The sequence below is a fragment of the Martes martes genome (assembly GCF_963455335.1).
Source record: "Martes martes genome assembly, chromosome: 13".
Classification (NCBI taxonomy): domain Eukaryota; kingdom Metazoa; phylum Chordata; class Mammalia; order Carnivora; family Mustelidae; genus Martes; species Martes martes.
This window is the reverse complement of record NC_137901.1, coordinates 86,498,577-86,520,859: the sequence shown is the minus strand read 5'-3', so window position 1 is coordinate 86,520,859 and position 22,283 is coordinate 86,498,577. Positions and strand designations below refer to the sequence as shown.

Below are 22,283 nucleotides of genomic sequence, written 5' to 3'. Positions count from 1 at the left end.
AAGCAATGGAGCTGCTTTTTAAAATATGACCGCACCGGGCGCCTGAGTGGCTCAGTCAGTTAAGCATCCAACTCTTGGTTTGGGCTCAGATTAAGCCCCTTGTCAGGCTCCATGGAGCCTGCTTAAGATTCTCTCTCCCTCTCCCCATGCCCTTCTCCCAGCTCGCACACACTAAGAAAGAAAGGAAGAAAGAGAAAGAAGGAAAAAGAAATACCCAAAACTGGGGCGCCTGGGTGGCTCAGTGGGTTAAGCCTCTGCCTTTGGCTCAGGTCATGATCCCAGGGTCCTGGGATCAAGCCCCACATTGGGCTCTCTGCTCAGCAGGGAACCTGCTTCCCCTTCTCTCTCTGCCTGCCTCTCTGTCTACTTGTGATCTCTGTCTGTCAAATAAATAAATAAAATCTTTAACAAAAAAAAAAAAAAAAAAAGAAATACCCAAAAGTTTAGGTTCCTTTCTTATAACTAAAATGCCAACTTCAACAAGGACTCTCTAATTCTGAAAGCTAAAAATTATAAGAAAGCGTAGTTTCTCTTCTCATATTTCTCCACTCCCTGAAAACTGCTTTCACGGATTCTGATTTTTCACTCCATTCACTTTCTAATTTTAACTTTATTTATATTTTTAAAGTAATCTGTATGTTCAATGTGGGGCTCAAACTCATGACCAAGAGTCACAGGCTCTACTGACCGAGCCAGCCAGGAGCCCCCATTCAGTTTTTAAAAAAATTAGTTATTACAGGTGTGCCTGGGTGGCTCAGTGGGTTAAGCCTCTGCTTTTGGCTCAGGTCATGATCCCTGGGTCCTGGGATCAAGCCCCACATCGGGCTCTCTGCTGAGCAGAGAGCAGAGAGCCTGCTTCCCCCTCTCTCTCTGCCTGCTGCTCTGCCTACTTGTGATCTCTCTCTGTTAAATAAATAAATAAAATCTTAAAAAAAATAAATTATAAAACTTTCAGATGTTCAAAAAGATAATATAACACTCATGTACTCAACACCCTACTTAAAAATAGATATTACCAATATAGCTTAAGAACCCCCTCCTCTTCTTTCCAAATACATCATTCTCCTTGTCCCAACCAGAATTATCCATTACTCTGATTTTGGTGCTTAATATCCCATTAATCTCTATCCCTTTACTCGTATACCTTTCTAAACAACAGACAAAATTGCTTTGTATGTTTTAAAATGTTACACTTTTATTTATTTTTAAAGATTTTGTTTATTTATTTTTGAGAGAGACAGAGATGGAAAGTGAGTGCAAGTGGTGGCAAGGGGAGCAAAGGGAAAAACAGACTCCCTACTGAGCAGGCCGCCCAATCCAGAACTCGATCCCAGGACCCTGGGATCATGACGTGAACTGAAGGCAGATGCTTAACCGACTGGGCCACCCAGGTGCCCTAAAATGTTACACTTTAAAAACAAAAAACACAGGAGTGCCTACCACCCACTTAAAGAAGTATTAACTCTTTACTACAATCGGCTTTTTCCTTCCTTACTCTCCAGGACTTTTTTTTTTTTTTTTAAGATTTTTATTTCTTTATTTACCTGACAGACAGAGATCACAAGCAGGCAGAGAGGCGGGCAGAGAGAGAGGGGGAAACAGGCTCTCTGCTGAGCAGAGAGCCCGATGTGGGGCTTGATCCCAGGACCCAGGGATCGTGACCTGAGCCGAAAGCAGAGGCTTAACCCACTGAGCCACCCAGGCACCCACTATTGTCATTTTTAATTAAAAAAAAATTGGGGGGGGGCGCCTGGGTGGCTCAGTGGGTTAAAGCCTCTGCCTTCAGCTCAGGTCATGATCCCAGGATCCTGGGATCGAGCCCCACATCGGGCTCTCTGCTCGGCAGGGAGCCTGTTTCCTCCTCTCTCTCTGCCTGTGATCTGTCAAATAAACAAATAAAATCTTAAAAAAAATAAATAAATAAAAATTAAAAAAAATTTGGGGGGCGCCTGGGTGGCTCAGTGGGTTAAGCCTCTGCCTTCAGCTCAGGTCATGATCCCGGGGTCCTGGGATCGAGCCCCGCATCGAGCTCCCTACTCCGCAGGAAGCCTGCTTCTCCCTCTCCCACTCCCCCTGCTTGTATTCCCTCTCTCACGGTCTCTCTCTCTTTCTGTCAAATGAATAAATAGATATTTTTTTAAAAGCCTCCCTTACTTTACTCACACTGTCCTTGCACTTAGAATTCCCTTCCTCTTCCCGGACCATCTGGAATATCTTCAAGATCTGACATAAAAATTACTGCCTCCGTGAAGGCTTTCCGCCCCAGTAAGCGTCAATCTCTCCTTTGAATCCCTAGTGTACTTTGGTCATATCTTAATTATAGGCTTGATCATTAAATTTCAATTACGCTTTACATGTCCGTCTCCCCTAGTCCCCGTTGCATGAAAAAAAGCTTGTTTGATGAACAAATGAATTCACGAATGATTTACCTCAACATCTAGTCCAAACTGAATTGCAAAGCTCTCGGCTTCAGCAAATCTGTGTTTGTGAAGTAACCGACTCAATCTGACAAGTTGAAAAAGAAATTTTAGTAAAGTTTTTATTAATCAGGAAATTTATCATTAAGTGGTAAAGCTTAAAAGAAAATGAGAAGTTACCTGTTTTCTGGTAAAGCTTCTGTAAGACATCTGAGTACCACAACAGAGACTGAATCTTTAGAAAAGCTGAAAAAAGTGTTCACTGTAAGTGTATTTGTCATTAATATTAATAAGCAAACTGTAAGTTAGCTGCTATTTAACAACTTATTAGATAAAACAAAACATGACCTACGTTGAATCGTTTTTGCAAATTCCTTCCAGAAGGTATATGGTATCCTACAACAATTAAAAAAAAATGCTTAAAATTGAAATACAGAAATAATTCATTTTCTAGTTACTAAAGTAACAACTGGTTTGGGTGAGAATTATCCATCAACAGATTCTAAATTCACTGTCCAAAAACCACTGGGAAAAAGGATATTCCTGGAGTCTCAGGATAATACCACAGAATTTACTCAGCAATTACAAACGGGAAAAAGTATCTTACAGTGGAGAAATCTGGCAGAACTGCCCTAACCAAGTGATCATACTTGTCATCACTAGCAAAAGGACAAATGGACATGAGCCCCTTAATGTGACACAGTTCAATACAGTATTACCTATATGGTATCCTTGCCAATAAAGCTCAGCATGCATCTAATTATGACAAATCCAAACAGAAGGACGTTCTATAACACAACAGGATAGGATTCAGAAAATGTCAAGGTCTTACCAAAACAAAAAGACTAGGGAACTATTAAAGCAAACTACCCTGTGACTGTGACAACAAAATTCCATGCATCATGCTTGATTGGATGGTGGATCAAGGGAAAAAAAAGAGTTTTAAAGTAATTGGCACCATTGGTAAAATCTGGATCTGGATGGTATGTTTCATAATAGCATTGTATTAATGTTAAATTTTCTGAGTGATAATGGTGCTATAGATGAATGCACTTATTCTTAGGAGAGACCTGCTGAAGCCTTTAGGGGCAACAGGCCATGATGTCTGCAAGTAAATACAAATGGTTTGGAAAAACACTGTGTGTGTGTGTGTGTGTGTGTGTGTGTGTGTGTGTGTGAATATACGAAACAAACGTAATACGTTTTTTAACAAAGTCATAATTAAAAGGTAAGTACATAAAAGCAATGACCCTCCCCCCAAATTACTTATCATATTTCCTGCAGAAACACAAGAAAACTGAGTAAGTAGATGATTCAGGTTTTATTTAAATAATATGCCTTTCTTTTCCTTATATGAAGACTAGTATTTGGCAAATGTATTTGAAAACATCTGGTAACATGAAATACACTTGTAAACCTGAGATCTATCCAGGTATTACACTCATGCTTAGTTTACTTAACTTTAAAGAAAAAAAAAATCATTTAAGTAATCTTTACACCCAGCATGGGGCTCAAACTTAGGACCCTGAGATCAAGAATCCCATGTTCTTCCGAGTCAGCCAGGCGCCCCCTAGCTTACTTAATGGTTTTTATTATAAAGTACAAAATACACATCAACATACTGTGCTAATTCCGGATTGGACCAGAGAGGAAACGCTAGATACTTCCAAAGAATACAGTATTTCCATCGTAGGTAATGAATAAACCATGAGATTTTTCATCTAGGAAAAACAGAGGAGCAATTAGTTTAGTAGGTCATATAAATTCATAAGAACAAGACAGTACTTCATAATCATGAGCCTAGATTAAAATATTTGGTACAAGGCTAAATGCAAAAAACAATTTTATAACTAAGTCCATTAGTGAATTATTAAAATGTTACATATAAAATTATGCTCTATTCCAACTTCCAAGTCTGCCGGATGAAAAACAATACGCCTGAAGTTCATTCTATAATTTTATTTAAGGTGAATGTTAATTCCTAACTATGAGTCACTCTAATGAACATTTTCTTGTGGATATTTTTAATTCTGCAATGCTCCATTAAATGGGAAGTGGAGACTTAGAGCCATTTTTTAAAAAAATATTTATTTATTTAATTATTTGGAGGTGGGGGAGAGCGAGCGCGTGCACGTGAGTGGGGGAGAAGCAGAGGGACAGGGACAAGCAGATTCTGCGCTGAGTGCAGGGCTCAATCTCACAACCCTGAGATCATGACCAGAGCTGAAATCAAGAGTTGGATGCTTAACTGAATGAGCCACCCAGGTAACCCTCCCCCACTTTTTTTTTTTTTTAAATAAGAAAAAAAGAACTCTTGGGCACCTGGGTGGCTCAGTGAGTTAAGCCTCTCCCTTCAGCTCATGTCATGATCTCAGGGTCCTGGGATCGAGCCCCTCATTGGGCTCCCTGCTCAGCAGGGAACCTGCCTCTCCCTCCCTCTCTGCCTGCCTCTCTGCCTACTTGTGTTCTCTCTCTCTTTGTCAAATAAATAAAATCTTAAAAAAAAAAAAAAAAGAACTCTGCAGGATTATTTCTGATTTGTCAAGTGTGTGTCAACAAAGAGTTAAAATGCTATGGGCCTTACTTAACCACTTCCATATTAGTTAATGCTATTTCTAACACATAATGTGGACAAATGTGAAATAGAATTTTCTAATACCTTCTTATCAGTAGTAGTTGTCAGAGCTACTAATTTGAGATTTGTAATCCCTTGCCTGAAAGAGAAAAGAAGGTTTAAGTGAACCAAATAAGCTCTGCCAATTGCTACATATAGGCTAAGTCAAAGGAATATTCGAAAAGGTTAAAACTGATTCCTAAGAGGACAGTGAACCTGGTTTCTTCATGCTTATGGTCCAGACTGACACCCTTTCTAACACAACCACTTGCAGGTTTGTAATGCCCGTATGTTCTCAATGCATTGGGCTAACAATGGAATGGTCCTTACCCTGTCAGTCTGTCCAGAGTTTTAGGTAGAATGTAATACACAATGAATGATTAAGAAACCTGGTTATAACAGAAGGGAAATCACTACTAGTGTCATAATGTACCACGTGACTGATGAGGGAGAATCTGCTTCGGTGGTAAGAAGAAAGTCTTCGATGTGAAGAGAGGGCCAGTTCCATACGGGAGTCAGCGTGTAAATGTCCCAGACACTCAGCACATTCTGCAAAGAGACATTTCAAGGACATATTGTCTTAATGACATTTCAAGGTCTTACATTGCAGGATCTCTCTTTTGATACGTGTACTGAAATAAAGCACAGCACACCAGATAGTAATCCACCCAAGCTCAAGTCCTTGTCTTTGTTAAGTTTGACAAATTTGTGTTACTCAACATAATACCAAATGAAAACATTGAAGGAGAAATATCAGAAACATACATCAGTATCAAGAACAAAAAGTAGATTGTCTATCAACTGGAACTTCTTTGCACCTACAAAAGAGAAAGCAAGGTGTGTAAAGATTACATTTTTGTGTTATAGATAGCCACGCTTAAATAATAAACTACCATTATTTACGGAAAGGCAGAACTACTACCCTTAAACGAGAAGCTCCCATTCTCATATTCCTGCCTCTGTATATTTTTAGATGACCACTAAAGGGAAAACCTCCCAAAATGAAGAGTAACCAGTGCAACAATCATGTGTGTGGACAATTATCACACTAATCTGGCTTGTTTCAGAGCAATAAGGTAAAATGGCCCATTCGCCAGACTTAGCATACTGACATGAAAATTAAAACTCACTCAGAATGATCCCAACTAGATTCATTAACTTATTTTACCTTTGATAATCTCTGAATCAATAACATTCTTAACTGTCATTCCTTCTTTTGAAGAGTCTGGTTCCCATCTTGAGAATGCACAATTACCGGTTCCCTACAGAGATGAAACACCACATCAACTGCAAATTTGGTTCTTAGATCTGAAGTCTCCTCGAAATAGAAACACCCAAGTTGTACACGTTACTAATTTCAAAATATACTTGTGTATTCAAGCCCAACTAGCTTTTATTTTCCAGTTCCTCTCTTAGTCTGCTTTCAACAGAACAGAATAGAAAGAACAGCCAACTTGGCTCTTTGTTATCACAATTTTTAATAAGGAGCAGGCACATTCACGCAAATCACTCCAAAGACATAAGGTAAACTCTAAGACCTTCTCCAGCTGGATGAGATATAGTTTTTGGTTAAGTATTTTCATTAAAGTAACCACAGACTTTTGATAAAAAATTCAAAAATATTAATTTTAAATCATTTGAAACCCTAATGAAATACTGAACTGGATAGAGAAATGTGACTGCTTCTTTTTTTTTTTTTTTTTTAAGATTTTATTTATTTATTTGACAGAAAGAGATCACAAGTAGGCAAAGAGGGGGAAGCAGGCTCCCCGCTGAGCAGAGAGCCCAATGCGGGACTCAATCCCAGGACCCTGAGATCATGACCTGAGCTGAAGGCAGAGGCTTAACCTACTGAGCCACCCAGGCTCCCCAATGCGACTGCTTCTTAAAATATAAACCTGGCAGGTAAAAGTGTTACAAATGCCATAATTGTATTGAATTGTTACTTATTCCTTGAATATAATTAGAATATACTCCTTGAATATAATTAGACTTTTTTGTTTTGGCCTAGATTCACAATTGAAAGAAATGCTAGGGGCGCCTGGGTGGCTCAGTGGGTTAAGCCTCTGCCTTCGGCTCGGGTCATGATCTCGGGGTCCTGGGATAGAGTCCTGTGTTGGGCTCTCTGCTCGGCGGGGAGCCTGCTTCCTCCTCTCTCTGCCCGCTTCCCTGCCTACTTGTGATCTCTGTCTGTCAAATAAATAAATAAAATCTTAAAAAAAAAAAAAGAAAGAAAGAAATGCTAAATTTCAGATAGAAATTAGTGAGAATAAAGATGCACTGTTTTCAAATATAGAAACTTAGGTGTTCTTATTGAGTTAATTTTACAACCTTAATTTTACAATTTCTCTGTTTCTGTTACGCATTACAAATTAACTTGCAATTGAACCCAACTATATGCTGATGAAGAAACACTTCTAAAGCAAAAAAATTAAATTTTATAAAAAGAATTACCCCAATTATCACGGTAATTTCACTTGCTAAATCTCCAGCCACAAGGTTGAGACAACCAAGAGTATGATAATTTTCCGTAGAAATAAAACCAGACTTGATTTGTCCTTGTAACTGCAAAATTAAAAAAAATAAGAATGTTATATGTTCCACAGTCCAAGTTCTTTAGAAAGATTGACAAAAATGAGTTTAAATCAATCTGTTATAAATGTATTTTTATTTTTATTTATTTTTAAATACATCTTTTTTTTCTTTTAATGATTTTATTTTTAAATAATCTCTACACCCAACATGGGTCTCAAACTCACAACCCTGAGATTGAGTCACACGTTCCAATGAGGGAGTCAGCCCTTATAAATGCATTTTTATTTATTTATTTTTTATTTTTTATTAGCATATAATGTATTATTGGCTCCAGGGGCACAGGTCTGTGAATCATCAGGTTTATAAATGCAGTTTTAAATGGCAATTTTTTTTTAAATGGCAATGTTATTTCACCCTAATACCCAAAATAACAACCTTAATATCCAGAAACACTCTCCTAAACTACCATTAAACGTAAGTTTCAAGAGAACAATGTGGTTTTCTTTTCTTACCTTTTTTGCCATATTGAAGTCTACATTCTCAATCGCTGCATGAAAGGAGAGAACAGACTAACGTTATAGTATTAACCTATAAAACATATGCAAGTCACCCTTGTGTGTCAAGGTGAGATTAAATACACTATTCTTCTAGTGAGAAGCAGTGATGACTTTTCAGTTTTGCCCTTGACCACAGATATCAACTGTGACAAGATGTCATAGTCAGGGTACCCACCAGGCTGCCTCTTAGTCCCTGGCGTGCCTCTGCACACTTTCCCTTACCATGTTTCTCCCTCCTAGGAGGGGTCTTCTCTCTGCTCCGGCTCTCCTATCTAAGCTCGGAAGTCCTACCTCTAAAGTCTTCATCACTTTGCACCCCATTTTGGAAGAGCGCTTTTATTTGTCTGTTTCCTTCATTAAACTATGAAGAACTAGGTCTTGTGGCATCCCCAGGACTTTGTACAATCCTGGCACAAACACTACGAAAAAATATTTGTTGAACACATGCCCGGACCGAGTCCCCAAACTTTCCCAGCTCAGAGGCATGTATGGTCCATCCCACTTAGCACATACTATGGATTACTGCCTGTACTGTTAACATGTTTATACAGTCATTTCAGCTTCCAGGTTCGTTCATTCCGTCAAAAAGCATGTATCACTATGCTAGTGTGTGTCTTGTCTCCCCGACTAAGCATAAACTCCTTGAAGGTTGTAAACAATGTATATTTCTTCAGATCTGTTGAAGCCCTAATAGTGAAGAATAAGTAATATATGAATACTTAAAAGTATATCTGGTTTTATAGAATCTAATTAAACTAAAATAATATTCTAACAGAGAATATTTAAAATTTTACCCAAAAAACTAGTAAGAAATATTGTGACAAATCAGTAATAATAATAAAAAAAATCCATTACTTACCTTGCTGAATTTTTGCAAGTTGAAGGTTTGTGATACAAAAAAATCCACTGTCTGTAAGCAGTAGCATATAATAAGTACCTATTGAAATAAAATCAAGCCAGTTTCTTTAACAGGTGCATGAATATAAAATTGAAGTGTTTGGGGGCACCTAGGTGGTGCAGTCAGTTAAGCGACCAGTTAAGTACCCGACTTTTGGTTTCGGTTCAGGTCATGATCCCAGGGTCATGAGATCGAGCCCTGCGTTGGGCTCCCTGCTCAGTGTGGAGTCGGCTTGAGACTCTCTCTCCCTCTCTGCCTCCACCAGCCCCTGCTCCTGTGAGTACCCTCTCTCAAATAAATAAATAAATAAATAAAATTTAAGTATTTGGACCTATCTTAAACATGTGTCAATTTACTCATTATTAAATTCTAATCATCAAATAATATGGGAATGACACAGATAAAGCTTATTTAGAAAGAACTGGTAAGTTTTTTACAAAAATCATGCTAACTTCTTTGAAACTTTTATAAATCAAACTTCACTTGCCAGGAAAAAAAAATCACAGATATAATGAAATAAGTTAAGGTCCAGTTAACATTTGTTGAAATAAAGATATGATAAATATGCTGAAACCTACAAAAACATTTTAAAAGAATATAATGTCTCCTTGGTAATCTATAGAACTCTCCAAACTATAAAATTGAATTTAGAATATTATATTCAGGGAAAGTACATCTAAACCCCTGAAAAGAGCTAAAGTATAAAAACTTATTTCTTATCATAATGTTATTCGAACCCCTAAAAAATTAACATTGAATAGGATGTATAAAAATGAACTGAAGTTAATAAATTATTAGATTTGTAGTTAATCTGATTTTTTTATTGGGTATTAGTCAGAGGATATTGAAAAAAATTTTAGAAACTTACCTTCACTTGAACCATCTTTCTCAATAACAAGATTCCGGTAAGTACACTGATTTTCATCGTTAGCTTTCCGAACAAAAGCCTAATTGCAAATTCATTTCAAATGGTAAGATTAAACCCAGAAAAATCCAATCAAGAATTATATTCTTTAAAGCCCAGTATTATCAATAATCCTGCCTATAATCCAAACAATTTAGTTTTAAAATAGTAAACAATTTTGGACAAGCATACTAGGAATATATTCAAAGCTTAATTTTTCAATATTGCATTTACTTCATATATTTCTAAGGTATGATTCTTAAATTTAATGTAAGGATATTATTCTTTTAATTAAAAACATATTAAGTAATGGTTTGTAACAATTTTAGTTGTCTAAGAGGTAATTTTAAATTTAAGTGACAAAAATGAAAAACATAACAGGGTCTTACATTAGTGAGTAATGTTTGCTTTGACGTTACATGAATAAGATGTAAGTTGCCACTTCTCTCCCCAACCAAAAGAAACTTTCCTTCTTGACAGAGGCCAACTACATCCACTTCAGTATCTGAAAATTTCAAATCAAAGTTACTAGCTTCCATCAAAAATACTTATTTTCAATATAAAAAAGTGCAAGTTTTATCATTAAAAGTCAACTATTCAGGGCTCTTGGGTGGCTCAGTGGGTTAAGCCTCGTCCTTTGGCTCAGGTCATGATCTCAGGGTCCTAGGATCGAGCCCCGCATAAGGCTCTCTGCTCAGCAGGGAGACCGTTTTCCCTCTCTCTCTGCCTGCTTCTATCTCTCTCCCTCTGTTAAATAAATAAAATAAAATCTTAAAAAAAAAAAGTCAACTATCCAAGCTTCTCTTAAGTATGTCCAAAAAGTGGTGATTAAAATTAAAAAGAATGATACTTTTATTTAGTCAACAAATATTTACTGAGCACTTACTACAAGCTAAGACATGTTCCAGGCCTTTTGCACATATCTGAGAAGGGTAACAAAAGAGTCCCACCTTCATGGAGCTCAAATTCCAAGGCAGAAATAGATGATAAACAATTAGGGCATAATAAATTATATTTCATGTAAGAAGGTGGTAAATTCTCTGGAAAAAAGAAAACATAGAGCAGGGGAAGATAGCGTGGAAGAACCACACATGGTACAGGGCTCGCTGGAGCGCTCAGGATAGCCCTCTTGCGTAAGATATAAACAAAGACTTTGCACAAACGCATTACAAATTAACCCACTATTAGCCCACTATTTCATGGTGAAATTGTGACTCTTATAGACCACCCAGGGTAGATACGAGATTCTACAAAATAGGAGTTCCTTGCCTCCATACTGAAATCAAGATTGCCTTTTCCCACGCATACCTCCTGACCCTTTTTCTGCTAAGTTTTTTTTTTTTTTTAAGATTTTATTTATTTATTTGACAGAGATCACAAGCGGGCGGAGAGGCAGGCAGAGAGAGAGGAGGGCAGAGAGTCCAGTGCCAGGCTTGATCCCAGGACCCTGGGATCATGACCTGAGCTGAAGGCAGAGGCTTTAACCCACTGAGCCACCCAGGCACCCCTTCTGCTAAGTTCTTAAGCACTTCAAAAACCAATCTCTTTCAAAATTTCAGAAAAACCACTCACAATGTTTTCACCTATTTTCCAGCCCAATCACTGACTTGTCCTTTAATTTAGTCTTACATCCATATTTGTATAATTAAAGCCTTTTAACTCAGTTGACTTAATTCATTAGCATTTAAAAAGCTTTTTATAGGGGCACCTGAGTGGCTTAGTTGGGTAAGCATCAGACTTTGATTTTGCCTCAGGTGGTGATCTCAGGGTCCTGGGATTGAGCCCTGTGTGGAACTCCGTGCTGAGCAGGGAGTCTGCTTAAGATTCTCTCTCTCCCTTTGTCTCTCCACCCACTCACGTTTTCTCCCTTTCTCATAAATAAAAATAAAAAGCTTTTTGGGGCGCCTGGGTGGCTCAGTGGGTTAAGCCTCTGCCTTCGGCTCAGGTCATGATCTCAGGGTCCTGGGATCGAGCCCCGCATCAGGCTCTCTGCTCAGCAGGGAGCCTGCTTCCTCCTCTCCCTCTGCCTGCCTCTCTGCCTACTTGTGGTCTCTGTCTGTCAAATAAATAAATAAAGTCTTAAAAAAAATAAAATAAAAAATAAAAAGCTTTTTGTAGAGTAATATATATTCTAAAAAGATTTTATTTATTTATTTGACAGACAGAGATCACAAGTAGGCAGAGAGGCAGAGAGAGAGAGGGGGAAGCGGGCCCCCTGCTGAGCAGAGAGCCCGATGTGGGACTCGATCCCAGGACCCTGAGATCATGACCTGAGCCGAAGGCAGAGGCTTTAACCCACTGAGCCACCCAGGCGCCCCTAGAGTAATATATATTCTAAAGATTTTATTATTTTTGAGAAAGAAAGAGGGAGAGCACAGGCAGTGGGAGAAGGGCAGAGGAAGAAGCAGCACCCCCACCCCCACCCCCAAGCAGGGAGGCCAATGCTCGGCTTGATCCCAGAACCCTGGGATCATGACCTCAGTTGAAGTCAGATGGTTAACTGACTTAGCCAGCCAGGCGCCCTTACAGGGCTATATATATATTCTAAAAGTATTCAAATATCTGTTCAATATTAAAATTATGTACAAGATTCAGGAACTTTAACAAAACTGGGCTTAACTGGTTTCCACAGTATTCTTTTTTTTTTTAAAGATATTATTTATTTATTTGACAGAGAGATCACAAGGAGGCAGAGAGGCAGGCAGAGAGAGAGGAGGAAGCAGGCTCCCCGCTGAGCAGAGAGCCCAATCCCAGCCTCGATCCCAGAACCCTGAGATCATGATCCGAGCCGAAGGCAGGGGCTTAACCGACTGAGCCACCCAGGCACCCCGGTTTCCATGGTATTCTAATTTGAAAAATCATGCAAGGGGTGCCTGGGTGGCTCAGTGGATTAAAGCCTCTGCCTTCGACTCGGGTCGTGATCCCGGGGTCTTGGGATCGAGCCCCACATCGGGCTCTCTGCTCAGCAGGGAGCCTGCTTCCCTTCCTCTCCCTCTGCCTGCTTCTCTGCCTATTTGTGATCTCTGTCAAATAAATAAATAAACTTCATTGTTGCTTTACATGTATTTACATATACATGTACTCCTTAGATTTATTGAGAGAAGGGATCATCTCAGGATCCCTTATGTCTAGTACTCAGCACAAAAAAGGCACTTTAGGGGCGCCTGGGTGGCTCAGTCTGTTGGGCAGCTGCATTCGGCTCAGGTTGTGATCCCAGGGTCCTGGGATCAAGCCCCACGTCAGGCTCCCTGCTCGCTGGGGAGTCTGCTTCTCCCTCTCCCTATGCCTGCTGCTCTGCCTGCTTGTACTCTCTCTCTGTCAAATAAATAAATAAAATCTTTAAAAAAAAATTTTTTTAAAGGCACTTTAGATTAATTTTTTGAAATTAGTTCAAGTCTTAGAAATAACAGAGTAAAGAAAAGGCAATGCGGTATAAATCGGTAGCAAGGTATACCTGGTTTCCAATTTATTTGCTTTATTGTATTAGACTTACCAAATTCCAGATGCAGCTGAAGCAGTCTGCAAACATGGTCAAGCAGGAATACCGACTGGTCCACCACAATAATAAACCCGCTACTTAAGCTGTACGCTTGTATCTTTGGATTTAACGAGGCCTGTGGGAGGGAAAAGCAGGACTAAAATAAAACGTTCTTATGCACGTTTAACAATACTTACCAAAGACTATCATCATAGTCCCAAGGACCCGCATTAAAAGTTAACTCTTTTCTTCAGTCTGTATCTCTGATTAGACAAGTTTTTCTTTCTATGGTATATCGTGAATCCATTCAGAGTCCAAAACGGGGAAACATTCCAAGATTGCTAGGAAAGGGCAAGCAATTCTCATGGGCAAGTCTTTGTTTCCTGGGGGGTGGATCTTACGCCTGTAGGAGCAGGCAGGCATCAAACTGAATGAATGAGCCAAGACTGGCACAAAGTCTCAGTGTCTGAGATATGACGGGGGCCCGGGGTGGGGGGGGGGGGAGGGTGTGCTGTGAACTGGAGGGCTCACACCCCCTCTACAGTAAAGAGAACAGAAACAGATTAAAGGCGGGTGGAAATGTAACCCCAGCATGGCCACAACCAATTTACCTAGAAAACTGGATCTTTATGTGAAATAATGTTCTGAGTTTTAAATAATGGCAGCTGAGTCAACATTTTTAAAAAATATTATGCAAGCCAATCATGAGTCTCTAATTTTCAGCTTCCAGTAATTACAGCTTTGCACGCAAATGTGTCCTTTTTTTTTTAAATTTTATTTATTCATTTGACAGCGAGAGAGAGGACAAGCAGGGGGAGCAGCAGGCAGAAGGAGAGGGAGAAGCAGTCTCCCGCTGAGCAAGGAGCCTGACAAGGGGCTCAATCCCAGGACCCTGGGATCATGACCTGAGCTAAAGGCAGCCACTTAACTGATTGAGCCACGCAGGAGCCCCAGAAATGTATTCTGAAGCAGCTGGACACTTTAGTGGTTGACAATGCTCAGCCAGTTACTAGCTGAGTAATGCTGGGCAAGTGCCTCAACAGACTCTCCTGAAAACAAGGCATAATAATTATGAATTCATGTGAAGGCTTAGAAGATAGCCCTGCATATAATATATGCTCAATAAATGTTAACTATTCTTATTCTTCCCCCACTGGATTAAGTTTCCCCCATTGGATTAAGTTTTAATCCAATCACTTCATTTTGTGCTTGTTTCAATAGTCACCTTCTCCAGGGGAAATTCTTGAAAATGCCACCACAGTCTGATGTTTTAAATCAAACTTCCTTGATGACAAAATGTGAGGGGCACCTGGGTGGCTCAGTGGGTTAAGCCTCTGCCTTCAGCTCAGGTCGTGATCTCAGGGTCCTGGGATCGAGCCCTGCATCGGGCACTCTGCTCAGCAGGGAGCCTGCATCTTCCCTTCTCTCTCTCTGCCTGCCTCTCTGCCTACTTGTGGTCTCTCTCTCTGTCAAATAAATAAATAAAAATCTTAAAAAAAAAAAATGTGAAGCATCTGGGTGACTCAGTGGGTTAAAGCCTCTGCCTTCAGCTCAGGTCGTGATCTCAGGGTCCTGGGATTGAGCCCCACATCGGGCTCTCTGCTCAGCGGGGAGCCTGCTTCCCCTTTTCTCCCTGCCTGCCTCTCTGCCTACTTGTGATCTCTCTTTCTCTCTGTCAAATAAATAAATAAAATCTTAAAAAAAAAAAAAAGATGCAAAGCATCTTTTCCTATGCTTCTTTGTCATCTGTGTACCTTCTTTGGGGAGGTGTGTGTTAGGGTCTTTGGCCCTTTTTAACCAAGTTATTTGTCTTTTTATAATTAAGTTGGAAGTTCTTTGTAGTGTTTGGATACATGTTCCTTGTCAGATAACTACAAATATGTCCTCCCATCCTGTGAGTTGTCTTTTTACTTTTTGGACTGTGCCCTTGGAAACACAGCTTTTAATTCTGATGAAGTCCAATTTATCTATTTTTTTTCCTCTTGTCACTTGTGCTTTTGGCATCACATGTAAGAAGGCTTTGCCTGGGGGCGACTAGGTGGCTCAGTGGGTTAAGCCTCTGCCTTTGGCTCAGGTCATGATCCCACGGTCCTGGCATTGAGTCCCGCATCGGGCTCTCTGCTTAGTGGGGAGACTGCTTCCCCCTCTCTCTCTGCCTGCCTCTCTGCCTATTTGTCTGTCAAATAAATAAAATCTTAAACAAAAAAAAAAAGGCTTTGCCTGATCCAAGGTCACAAAGATTAGTTTGGATTATGTTTTTAATTTCAAATTCCGTTTGTTCGTTGCTGGCATACAGGAAAGCAGCTGGCTTTTGCATATTAACCTTATATCCTGCAACACTGCTCTAAGTATTTCAGTTTCAGGTGTTTTTTGTCAACTATTTCAGATTTACTGCAGAGACAATCAAGTCATGTGCAAACAAAGTTTTATTTCTTTCTTCTCAGTCTGTATGCATCTTATTTCCTTTTCTTGTCTTTTTTTTTTTTTTTAAAGATTTTATTTATTTATTTTAGAGAGACAGTGAGAGAAAGCATGAGAGGGGAGAAGGTCAGAGAGCGAAGCAGACTCCCCTTGGAGCTGGGAGCCCTATGTGGGACTCGATCCCAGGACTCTGGGATCATGACCTGAGCCGAAGGCAGTTGCTTAACCAACTGAGCCACCCAGGCGCCCCTCCTTTTCTTGTCTTATTGAATTAGTTGGGACTTCCAGTATGATGTTGAAAAGAAGTAGTGAGAGGAATATCTTTGCCTTGTTCTGATTTTATTGGGAAAGTTTCTAGTTTCTTACCAGTAAGTATAATGTTAGCTATAGGTTTTTCTTATCAAACGGAGTAAGCTTCCTTCTATTCCTAGTTTACTGAGAGTTTTTAACATGATTGTTAGATTTTTTTCAAATGCTTTTTTTTGCATCTATTAATAGTATTATGTGATTTTCTTTAATCTCTTGATATAAAGGAATACATTGATTTTTTTTCCAGCTTTATTGAGATACAATTTGCAAATAACATTGTGTAAGTTTAAGGTGTAAAATGTGGTAATTTAATATACATATATATTTTGAAATTATTACCACAATAAGGTTAGTTAATACATTCCTCACCTAAACATTAACTGATTTTCAAATGTTTAAGCAATCTTGCATACCTGGGATAAATCCTACTTGGTTGTAGCATATAACTCTTTTTATATATTGGATTCAATTTAATAATATTTTGTTGAGGACTTTTGTATTTCTGTTCATAAAAATCTTGGCCTGTAGTTTTCTTATAATGCCTTCGCCTGGTTTGGGTATGATGGTAATGCTGGGCTTATAGAATGAATTAGGAAGTATTCCCTCTGCTTCTATCTTCTGAAAGAGATTGTAGAAAATTGGTATAATTTCTTCCCTAAATGTTTGGTAGAATTCACCAGTGAATCCATCTGAGACTGGTTCTTTCTGTTTTGGAAGGTTATTGATTACTGATACAATCAATTTCTTTGATAGATAGAGGCCTATTCAGATTGCCTATTTCTTCTTGTGTGAGCTTTGGAAGATTATGTCTTTCAAGGACGTGGTCCATTTCATTAGGTTACCAAATTTGTGGGCATAGAGCTGCTCTTAGTATTTCTTGATTATCCATCCTTTTAATGTCCATAGGGTCTGTAGTGATGTCCCCTCTTTCATTTCTGATATTAGTAATTTGTCTTCTCTTTTTTTCTTACTTAGCCTTGCTTGAGATTTACAGATGTTATTGATCTTTTCAAAGAAACTCTTGCTTTCATTGATTTTCTCTACTAATTTCCTGTTTTCAATTTCATTGCTTTCTGTTCTCTTCCTCTTTTTTCTATTCACTGTGGATTTCATTTGCCCTTACTTTTCTGGTTTCCTAAGCAAAAAACTTACATTATTGATCTTAGATCTTTCTTCTTTTCTAACTTATACATTCAATGTTATAAATTTTCCAGGAAGCACTGCTTTTGCTGCACTTCACAAATTTTGATAACTTATGTTTCCATTTTCCCTTTTTCTTAAGGACCAAATTAGGTGCTAATTTTTTTATGAAATGCTCCTTAAACTGTCTGCACCCACAACGAACTCTCCTCCTGAATTCCTTTTTTTTTTTTTAAGATTTTATTTATTTATTTGACAGACAGAGATCACAAGTAGGCAGAGAGGCAGGCATAGATAGAGAGGGGGAAGCAGACTTCCCGCTGAGCAGAGAGCCCGATGCGGGGCTCGATCCCAGGACCCCGAGATCATGATCCATGCTGAAGGCAGAGGTTTAACCCACTGAGCCACCCAGGTACTCCTCCTCCTGAATTCCTACTGCATTTATTGTCTGTACCATTCATTTGATATTTAGCATATACTGGCTTGCACAACTAAGTAGTTTTTATTGCTGGTGTCCTGTCTGCTTTACTTTAAGGAAAGATCTTAAAAATATGGGATAATAGGTTACCTTATATTCTAAGAGCTTAGTATATGGTTTTTTGTGTTTTTTTTTAAGATTTTATTTATTTATTTGACAGATAGAGATCACAAGTAGGCAGAGAGGCAGGCAGAGAGAGAGGAGGAAGCAGGCTCACTGATGAGCAGAGAGCCCGATGCGGGGCTCGATCCCAGGACCCTGGGATCATGACCTGAGCCGAAGGCAGAGGCTTTAACCCACTGAGCCACCCAGGCACCCCTAGTATATGGTTTTGAACATAGCATTTCCTATGAGTGACGAGTGATACTTCAAGCTAATAACAGATACAATTTTAGTTCCTAGCTGTATTTGAAACTCAGTACACACATATTATAATTTTCAACAGGAGTCCTCAGAGCTCAAGGGAGGCATGGGCTACTCCATATTTTGAGGCTCCTGATAACACTAAAAATAGCCACTTTCTTATTACAGAACTTCTAGTATACTTTAAATTAAAATTTTTGCTTTAACAAATAACAATTTAATACCAAAGAAAATAATGTATTTGTTTTACTTATAATGAACATTTACAAATTCTGTGATTCACAGTCTACTAAAGGCAGTATAGTTCAACAATAGTATGCAAGCTGTGTAAAGCATCGTCTATTTTTTTAAAATCCTATCAGCCAGTTTCTCTGAATACATATAGAACCTCACTTGAAAAAAAAGCCAAAAAGCCTACATTTGAGGTCCTTTATGAATAAGATCCCCAAAAGAGGCCCTTCCTTTCAAGCCCTAGAAGATATAATCTTGTCTTTAATAGTTTTTTTTCTTCTTTTCATTTAAATCTTTTTTTCTTAGAGGATTAAATATTATATTGACTTACTAAGAGAAGTGAAGGGATCGTGGGCTATAATACTGTGAATACAAGTCAGATGTACTTTCTTTACAAAAAAACCCCTTTGTTTACAAAAAGTATTTTATCAGATGCAAATTACTGAAAAAGAAAACATAAGATAAAAAACTAACTGTCATATCTTCTACAGCATGCCAAAAATAAGGTTTCAAGCTTGGACTAAGAATGGTAGAATTATTGTTAAAAGAAGAAAATTAGGGGCGTCTGGGTGGCCCAGTGGGTTAAAGCCTCTGCCTTTGGCTCAGGTCATGATCCCAGGGTACTGGGATCAAGCCCCGCATCAGGGTCTCTGCTCAGCAGGGAACCTGCTTCCTCCTCTTTCTCTGCCTGCCTCTCTCTGCCCACTTGTGATCTCTGTCAAATAAATAAATAAAATCTTTAAAAAAAAAAAAAGAAGAAAATTATTATGTGTAAAGAAATGCATGGAAAGGATAAATGTCAACCTCAGCAGAATGCTTAACTCAGGGATGGAGTATAAGGGGAGCATGGGATTGGGAAGGGACCCCAGGGGCTTCAAATCTATTGGTAATGTTTTATTTCCCTAGCTGGTGGTGGGTATTCTTGTTTCTCTTTATTTACATTCTATTTGTCCCAATGTCAAGAAGAGCTATGAAATGTTCAGTTTTGGAAATAGTGATCTAAGACAATAAAGGGAGAATTCAGATGGAAATTTCCAGTAATCTGAGACTGAACCTTGATTCCCTGAGAAATGCTATATCCATTTATAGAACATTTACCGTGTGACTACTGGGCTTACTAAGCACTCAGCAAAAGTGTTATAAATGAAAACAGTCAGCATCATAATCAGTACCTTTTCAGAGGAGATCTTTGCTAGCAAATCAACTTGATATAAAGCAGTTCCGTGTTCTTTTCTTGAACCAACACTTAGGTACCCGCTTCCAGTATCATCACTTGTTAACAGTTCAATATCATTCCACATGTTTCTGAGATTATCTTCCTGAGTCAGGAACCACTGCTTTCCCTGTGACAACTTGTAAAATTAGAGAACAAATAAGTAAATACACACACACACACACACACACACACACCAATCAACGAAGATTTTTCTGTGTTATTTCTGTAGTCACTAGATAATTCAGATCAGTAAGATAGATGGAACTAGAGATATGATTATCGTCAGAGAACAATATAACCATCTAGGGGTGCCTGGGTGGCTCAGTGGGTTAAAGCCTCTGCCTTTGGCTCAGGTCATGATCTCAGGGTCCTGGGATTGAGCCCCGCATTGGGCTCTGCTCAGCGGGGAGCCTGCTTCCCCCTCTCTCTCTCTGCCTGCCTCTCTGACTACTTGTGATCTCTGTCAAATAAATAAATAAAACCTTAAAAAATATATATATATATTCATCTAAGAACAGACAAATCTGATCTCACCAATGTATCCTAGAGCTTCTAGTATTTTTGTGTGCCTAGCTTAAACTTATAACTTAAACTTATAACAAGTTTTCATTTGAAATAAACATTTTAGCAGTATAGCAATAAATAGCGGAAGCTCTAAAGTCAGACTGAGAAGATATCTGAGGATGGTTAAGGTTCCAAATGAACTTTTTAAAAAGTCCATTAATGTTTCCAGTATTATAACAGTAAATGAAAATGGTAAGGGAAAGGGGGAAAAATTGGATTAGGTTTCTGACTGAATCAAAGATTATATCTGTAACCCTAGGAGAGTCACTTGAACATCTCATCAGCCAAGACTTATTTAACTCATTTTGTGTGCTGTGAGTTGGAATAGAATACTAAGATGAAAAATAATCCCTCATCAGTCACTGGTGGCGAATAGCAACCAAATAATTACAACTGTTTTGGTAAGTGCTAGCAAAAGTAGGTTTTAAATTTTATGGAAGATACAGCACAGCGAAGGTGCTTTTTCACTTATAACCAGTTGTCTTCGAGAAAGCAACGTAATCGTTCTTCTGTTCCTCAGTTACTTGAGATAGGAATAGTTGTACCTGCAAAGGTAATGAGTTTTAAATACTCATACAACAGTGCTTGGTTCGTGGCAAGCACTCAATATTAAGTGTTAGGTAATTTATCATTTTCATTGGTGAAAACAGGTAACATTTAGGCTATGGTCATAGGAGGTTTTTAAATATAGGAAAGGAGCTGTTACCAAGAGTGTGAGCAAAGGTACAAAACAAAGCTTGTTAGAACAAACAATAGTTCTAGTGGCTCGTGTTTTTGGGTGGGAGTTGGAAGGAGATTAAGAAAGGAGGGACAGGCTGGGGTGAATACTTTGATGGGTCTCTGTGCCCCATATATGAAAAAAATAGAGAAATACTATCAACCTTCCAGAGCTGTCAAGTCACTCATTCAACAAGTGTTTATTGATGCCTACTTTGTATCAGGGAGTGGTCTAGAGCAGGAATACAGCCCAGAAGGCAGAAAAGCCCTGTCACCATTATGAAGTTTATATTCATCTAAGAAGGACAAACAAAACAGTTAACATGTACTGAGTATGCACAGTAGTTTTGAATGCTTTACTCATTTAATCTGCACAACAACCCATTTTACAGCAGAGACAAGAGCCAGAGATTAAATAAATGGCCAAGATATAGTTAGACAAGATTCAAATTCACACCTATTAACTGTTATGCTACCTCCCTACAAAAATAAGTAAGTGCACAATTACAAACAGTGCTAAAGTTTTGAACTAAACGATGCTCAGGTGGGGGGCAAGGGGGTCACATGAGAAGAACCGGTTGGGTAAAGGAAAGAGAGGACATGGGAGCTGAGATCCCAAGGGCAAGAAGCCAACTCTGCAAAGCTCGGAGAGAAAAGAGATTGCAGGCCAGTGCAAAGCCTCGGAGGCTGGAAGGAGTTTGGGGCGGCTGCCGGGCCACAGCAAAAATGGAACAGTTCAAAAGCTAAACGAATCCTCAACTTCAAGATTGGGTTTTTATGCTCGGTACTACAGGGAAAAGACACTAAGGAGACGAGTGACCTGATTTGATAAACGATTTTTGATCAGTCGAGAGGCTGGGTGCAGAACCGATCAGCGAATTAGGTGAAATGAAAGTGTCAGTTAGGCCCCCATGCACTAACGCTCCCAGCCGGACAACGGACCAGCAAGAACCGACTTCAAATTCTCTCCCGCCAGCTTCTTGATGGGAAAACACCCGAACTGAGCTGAGGCCGCTGTTACTACGACCTGAACCCACCCCCAGGTCTCTACAGGAGCGCATTTCCCCCTCCTCACCTGCAACTGAAGAAACTAAAGAAGAACACTCAAACTTATCGCCCCTCTTCCTGCCACCCACAACTGTCCCTAATCGCTTCAGGTTCCAGCCCACGGGTTTAAATTGGCGGGAGAACACCAAGCCCAACCCCTTTTACGGCAGCCGGAGGAGGCCAAAATTACTTTAAAATCGAACTAGGAAGTCGCCCCACCTTAAATTCCACCCATTCCGATTTCCCGGCTGCGCATTCTAGGGTATATTCTTGGCTCCGCCCCACTCCCTGGCCTTACACGCCCCCTTCAGAAGAACAACCAATCACTTCCTCGAATCGCGTTGCTATAGAGACTCTTATCACCACCCTTTTTTTTTTTTTCCCAGCAAGCTGT

General features: G+C 39.3%; 1 protein-coding gene across 1 annotated transcript in view; it reads right to left on the bottom strand.

Annotated features, from left to right (window-relative positions):
* Window positions 1-19,691, bottom strand: part of KNTC1 (kinetochore associated 1) — a 77,247-nt gene extending 57,556 nt beyond the window's left edge. Inside the window, exons 1-15 of the mRNA XM_080821594.1 lie at window positions 19,518-19,691; window positions 13,419-13,539; window positions 10,315-10,430; window positions 9,890-9,968; window positions 8,983-9,060; window positions 8,079-8,113; window positions 7,486-7,596; window positions 6,200-6,293; window positions 5,797-5,849; window positions 5,465-5,580; window positions 5,077-5,131; window positions 4,040-4,138; window positions 2,770-2,813; window positions 2,598-2,663; window positions 2,430-2,505 (exon numbers count right to left, since the gene is read on the bottom strand). Coding sequence (XP_080677720.1) covers window positions 2,430-2,505; window positions 2,598-2,663; window positions 2,770-2,813; window positions 4,040-4,138; window positions 5,077-5,131; window positions 5,465-5,580; window positions 5,797-5,849; window positions 6,200-6,293; window positions 7,486-7,596; window positions 8,079-8,113; window positions 8,983-9,060; window positions 9,890-9,968; window positions 10,315-10,430; window positions 13,419-13,539; window positions 19,518-19,646 — 1,272 coding nt within the window. The 5' untranslated portion in view covers window positions 19,647-19,691. The remainder of the gene's footprint in view (window positions 1-2,429; window positions 2,506-2,597; window positions 2,664-2,769; window positions 2,814-4,039; window positions 4,139-5,076; window positions 5,132-5,464; window positions 5,581-5,796; window positions 5,850-6,199; window positions 6,294-7,485; window positions 7,597-8,078; window positions 8,114-8,982; window positions 9,061-9,889; window positions 9,969-10,314; window positions 10,431-13,418; window positions 13,540-19,517) is intronic.
* Between the last annotated feature and the right edge of the window lie 2,592 nt (window positions 19,692-22,283).